The sequence below is a fragment of the Glycine soja genome, chromosome 18 (assembly GCF_004193775.1).
Source record: "Glycine soja cultivar W05 chromosome 18, ASM419377v2, whole genome shotgun sequence".
NCBI classification, from domain to species: Eukaryota; Viridiplantae; Streptophyta; class Magnoliopsida; order Fabales; family Fabaceae; genus Glycine; species Glycine soja.
Window position 1 is genome coordinate 42,976,302 of NC_041019.1, and position 5,691 is coordinate 42,981,992.

The 5,691-nt window shown below is 35.7% G+C and overlaps 1 protein-coding gene across 1 annotated transcript; it reads left to right on the top strand.

Moving 5' to 3' along the window:
* Window positions 1-404: 404 nt before the first annotated feature.
* On the top strand, window positions 405-2,057 carry LOC114397275 (protein FAR1-RELATED SEQUENCE 5-like). The gene has a single exon (XM_028359360.1). The coding sequence runs from the start codon at window positions 405-407 to the stop codon at window positions 2,055-2,057; it is 1,653 nt and encodes a 550-aa protein (XP_028215161.1).
* The last annotated feature ends 3,634 nt before the right edge of the window (window positions 2,058-5,691 follow it).

Below are 5,691 nucleotides of genomic sequence, written 5' to 3' on the forward strand. Positions count from 1 at the left end.
CAGTTGTCCCTGTTAGTTATTGTTTGGATGTTATATTTCTCTTTTGATTGAAGTTGGTTTTGCAAAATGGTTTGCCTCAATTTTCTTCTGTGTTGTTATGTAATGTGTTGTAGTTTTGAACATGCAAAAAGATGTATCAGTAGTAGTTTTGCATTAGTAGGTATGTGATATAGGAAAAGGAAAAGGGTGAAGTATTTGATAGAGAATTGACTATGGAAGGCACCTTTGATGTGTCAATGAAGGTACCCTTTGCAGGCACTTAATGGAAGATACTAGTGTTATTGGTGTGTACCATTGCAGGCAGTTAATGATACAGAAATTACGGTGTGTCGAATGCAACAATTAGCTGATGTATTTTTTTATTTATTTTCAAATGTGTTGGTGTGTAGGATTTGAACGATATAATGTCAAAGATGGAAAGTAGTGACAATTTTTATAGCTTCGTGAATGAAAATGATCATGAGGAGGAAAACGATGTAGGACTGGAAGATGAGGATAAGGTGGATTGTGAGGTACAAAATGACGATTATGGAGATTATGATGATTTCTGGATTCCAGGTTTGTTAAAAGACGAATGTATAAGTTTTGAAACCATAGTTGATATTAGACAGTTTGACATGGAAAAAATGAGTGTTGAAGATGTAAGCAGGTTCGATTTTGCTGAGTTGGAGTTAGCGTATGTCTTCTACTATTGGTATGCTAAAATAACTGGTTTTTCTGTAAGGGAAACACTAGAACAAGCATTTGTTTGTTCATGTGCTGGTTATAGGAGAGAGAAAGGATCAACATCAAATACAAGGAAGCGCCGAGAAAGAAAAGAAAGTAGGTGTGGTTGTGAAGCAATGTTTCGTGTTCATGTGCATTTTTCCACGGGACGATGGTATGTGACATGCTGGAATTTTGAGCACAATCATTTATTATTGGACTTAAAATTGCCATCTTTGTTGCCCGCACATAGGAAGATGTCAACAATTGATATTATGCAAATTGAAAACTATAGAAAAGTAGGCATTGGACCTCCGCACATGTATGCAGCATTTGCCAATCATTGTGGTGGATATGACAAAGTGGGGTTTATTAGGAAAGATATTTACAATCAAGAAGTGCACATGAGAAAGCAACATACCTCTGATGCAAGTGGTGCATTGAAGTATTTACATGATTTACGCAAGAAAGATCTAACGATGTATGTTTTGTACACCGTGGATGAAGGGTCAAGACTACAACGGTTGTTCTGGTGTGATACTGAGAGCCAATTGCTTTATGGGGTATTTGGTGACATTCTCGCATTTGATGCCACCTATAAGAAAAATAAGTATTTGTGCCCTTTTGTTGTGTTCTCTAGTGTTAACCACCATAATCAGACAATAGTTTTTGCCGCTGCTATCGTGACTGATGAGACGAAAGAAACATATGTTTGGTTGTTGGAACAATTCTTGGAAGCAATGAAAGGAAAAGCTCCTTCTTCAATAATAACTGATGGCGATCTGGCTATGAGGAATGCTATAACAAGAGTGATGCCAAGTGTTTTTCACAAATTGTGTGCATGGCACTTATTGCGTAATGCATTGAGCCATGTTGGAGACAAACAAGTTTTGAAATGGTTGAAGAATCTAATGCTTGGTGATTTTGAAGTGGTCACATTTGAAGAAAAATGGAAAGAGATGATTGCTACCTTTGAATTGGAAGACAATAGTTGGATTGGTGAATTGTATGAAAAAAGGATGAAGTGGTCTCCTGCCCATTTGAGGGGTAATTTTTTTGCAGGCATACGGACAACATCTCGATGTGAAGCCTTCCATGCTCATGTTGCAAAATATGTTCATTCACGAACTAATTTAACTGATTTTGTAGAACAATTTAAAAGGTGTCTCACATATTTTCGCTATAGAGCGATTGTGGCAGATTATTTCTCAACATACGGGAATGAAGTTTTGCAAACAAATCTTCGATCTCTTGAGCGGTCTGCTGATCAATTGCTTACTGAGGAGATGTTTATACTTTTTCAGTCCTATGTCTCTAGGACTATTAAGCTGAGAGTCGTTGATTGCAAATAGATGGCCACGTTCTCAGTTTACACGGTTGTGAAGTACTGTAGTGAAAGTGTTTGGTATGTGTCCTATTGTCCATCCACGATTAATTTTAGTTGTCTTTGTATGAGAATGCAATCCATTGGTCTTCCATGTGATCACATATTGGCTGTTCTGGTTTGTTTAAATTTTACGGAGTTGCCAAGTTGTTTGGTTCTGAATAGGTGGTCAAAATCTGCCACAGAAAATATCAAAGATAAATATCCCGATTTTGCAATTTATTGGGATTCCCAATTGATGGCCAGGTATGCCACTCTGGTTCAAGTTTCTAGAGAAGTTTGCGAAGCTGCGTACTTTGATGAAGACGAGTATGACAAAATGTTGCATTTCCTGTCAAATGAGGTTAGAAGGCTAAAGTCGAACAAAAACAGTGAACCATGTATTGATGACAATGATGAGCAGGCAAATCAGTAGGGTCATAATTATGATGGTATTTTAGACCCTATTGTTGTTCGAACTAAAGGATGCGGACAAGTTGGAGTAGATGAATCCGGGAAACGAAGGAGAATCCAAAAGTGTGGGCAATGTGGTGGAAGTGGCCATAATAAGTGTTCTTGCACCAATCGTCCTCGAAATGCAAATGTTTGTGTTGGTGGTTCATTTATTTCATCCAGCGAACAAACTAACACTATGTGTCAACCTACAGATGAATATAACTATCAACTGGTAATGAAGAACTTGTTTGGTACAATTTGTTTTATAATTGTTATGTTATGCACTTAATGATTTTAATGAAATCATTCATTGACATATTGTTTGGGACACTTTTTTTTTTGTTAATGATGCAGTTGATGCAGCAGCCACATACATTTGTTGCTGGTAGTAGTCGTCCTGGTCCATAATGATAATTTGGGGGGGGGGGTGTTAAAAAAATTCATTGGTAATGACTTAATGTTTGCATCATTTGATAATTTTGTTTTGTATTTTGATATAACTGGCCTTAATATATGTTGGTGGGTGGTTAATTTTTTTTTTCAGGATTATCCACTTGAAACTTACAAATGGAAGCATCATGCAATTATAGTAGATGTTGATGCAACGTTGATAACATATGAGGTTTTATTCATCCATGTTTGACCGAAACATATACATTATAGTTTGTAGTTGGTAGTTGGTTTTTTAATTTGTAAGTTGGTGACGAAAGTTTGCCTTATAATTTGAAGCAGTTCCCAATCAAATTACATTAATGGGTTTAACAAGTTGATTGACGAAGGCAAAAAGGCATGGGACATTGTTTGAGTTGGTTGAGTGTTGTTTAATATCAATTGATTTGCAATATTAACCACATACCATGATTTATTTATTGTTCTCCATCCGTTGTGTACCCCGACATAGTTAACCGCATAGCCAAAACAGATATGAGGTTTACCCAAAAAATCTGGTTCCATGGTCCATTGTTAATCTATTTGCCTTGTTCGGCTATCAACTTTCATGAGTGAAGGAGTAGATAGAAGGGTGTTTCCAATTATAAAAAAAATGCAGCTTAACTCTGTTGGGTTAAGAGGAAACCATAAGTTTTCCTCCATCCATAATGTAATGAAACATGCAGAATCAATTTATTGAATTAAAAACAAGCAGGAAATGGATTATAATGTTCAACGTTAACATAAATATACAAATAATAAAGAAGGGATGTTTTGATTGATGTTAACGACCCAGTCATTGGCTAAAATTAACTTAACGACATACTGAACCCTGAAGCAGGAAAAGGAAAAAGGGGACAATCTAATTAAGAGGGAGGGATGGGCATATATATGTAATAGATTGTAATTCTATTATGGCTGTTGAGGTACCATGCGATGGTGAGGCTTTGTAGCCGACGAATGAGAAAAGGTTTCATGGTGGTATCTTATGGGTGTAGGATCATTGAGGTCTGGAGTTCTGGGAATCATTATGATCAGTTTGGCATGCCATGTTCACACCAAACAGCCTCAGCACCCTACCACTGCCACTTTTATAATGACAATAATGATGAATTAAAAGTATATTGTAATGCATCAATATAAAGGCAAGTTAATAACTTCATAAGTAATGTCATGAAACCAAAAATGCAGTTAACCATTTCAGTTAAAAGAACAAACTAAAAGAAAACATTGTTTGATACCTGAAGGTGATACCCGAAGGTATTTAAGTTACAACATTAATATAATTACGAAACTAACAAAAACTTTTAATCATCAAACAGAAGTGAACACCCAGCTTGATCCCATTTAACCTGTTTTCGAAACATGACCTCCCATGCACGTTCATTGAACCTGTAGTAGAGAACAACCTCATCGTCGGGCATCAAATCATTTTCCATTAAGTATTGGTACCATGGATCAACAACAGATGGCATTATTCATGGTCATCTTCCAAAGGTAACGTCTTCCACGATTCCGTTTCACATGGATATATTTTTTGGATGCAACTAAAAAATTTAAAGCATCCGTGGGCAACAACTAAGTTTTAGAACGGAAACAGTCATTACAGATATTAATGTCAAAATCAAATAAAATAAAGGCCTATTATTATATTAACAAAGTCCTACCAATGGAGAATTTTGTTGCAGCGTATCTTCCGTAACATCTATAGTAAAAAGATGCCTTCTGGTCATTGCGGCTGACCTTCGACATTTGTGTGTATAGAAAGGTCGGATGAACGTGACATGGAAAGTCGTATTTTTCTCCGGGGCAACAAAAGTGATTTTGACAATTTCAAAAAAATTCATGGTTCTTTGGAATTCGTTCAGCCCATCTGCAAAATAGTATCGCTCACCATATTTTCGAAGTCTTATCATAAAATGGCTGATTCCATTATAGTTGAAGACAACAAAAGACGGGTAACGTGGGTACCACTGTCTATGGTATGCTAATGGAACCTCAATGTAGTTCTGCAAGTAAACATTTTAATATCACCATTGTATGTTGGAAGATTTAATAAGTATATCAGATATTATTTATTAACCATTAACAATAAATACATAAATTATTTGGTGTGGAAATAATGACCTTGTGAACATCGAATGTGGCGTCAAATCTTTGGACAACTAGACCTGGCAAAAGATTTGATTGGCCCTATATAACAATAATTTATGTAATAAGTGGTACAAAAGTTATGCCTATTTAAAACATAAATTTGGTAATGGAATCATTGGAATGATGAATATTACAAAGGTTTCTATAATGAACACATGCGTATAACAACCAAAAAGAAAAGTTTAAAAAACTGAAAGGAACTTATAACATAGAATGGAGATGTACCCATTGTTTGGAGGAATATGGTACTTGTGAGAATTGGAGACATGAATATTAAGAACATGGAAAGTTAAACAAACATTCAAAGGATAAAAATGTGGAAAGTGTAATACAAGACACAAAAAATTATATGAACAAGAAGGAGGAAAAAGTGAAACAAACCTATAACATTGAACATTGAAAGGAGGTGAATGTCGAAAGTATAACAGAGCACATACAAAAATGAAACACAAGACAAAGAGGGAAAAGAAAAGTAAACTTACAAAATTGATGGATGACTGTGAACTCATCGTGGTTGGCGTTCTGTGATGTTGTTGGTTTTCGTTTGGAGACCAAGAGAGACAAATGAGACACTTTTCTATTAG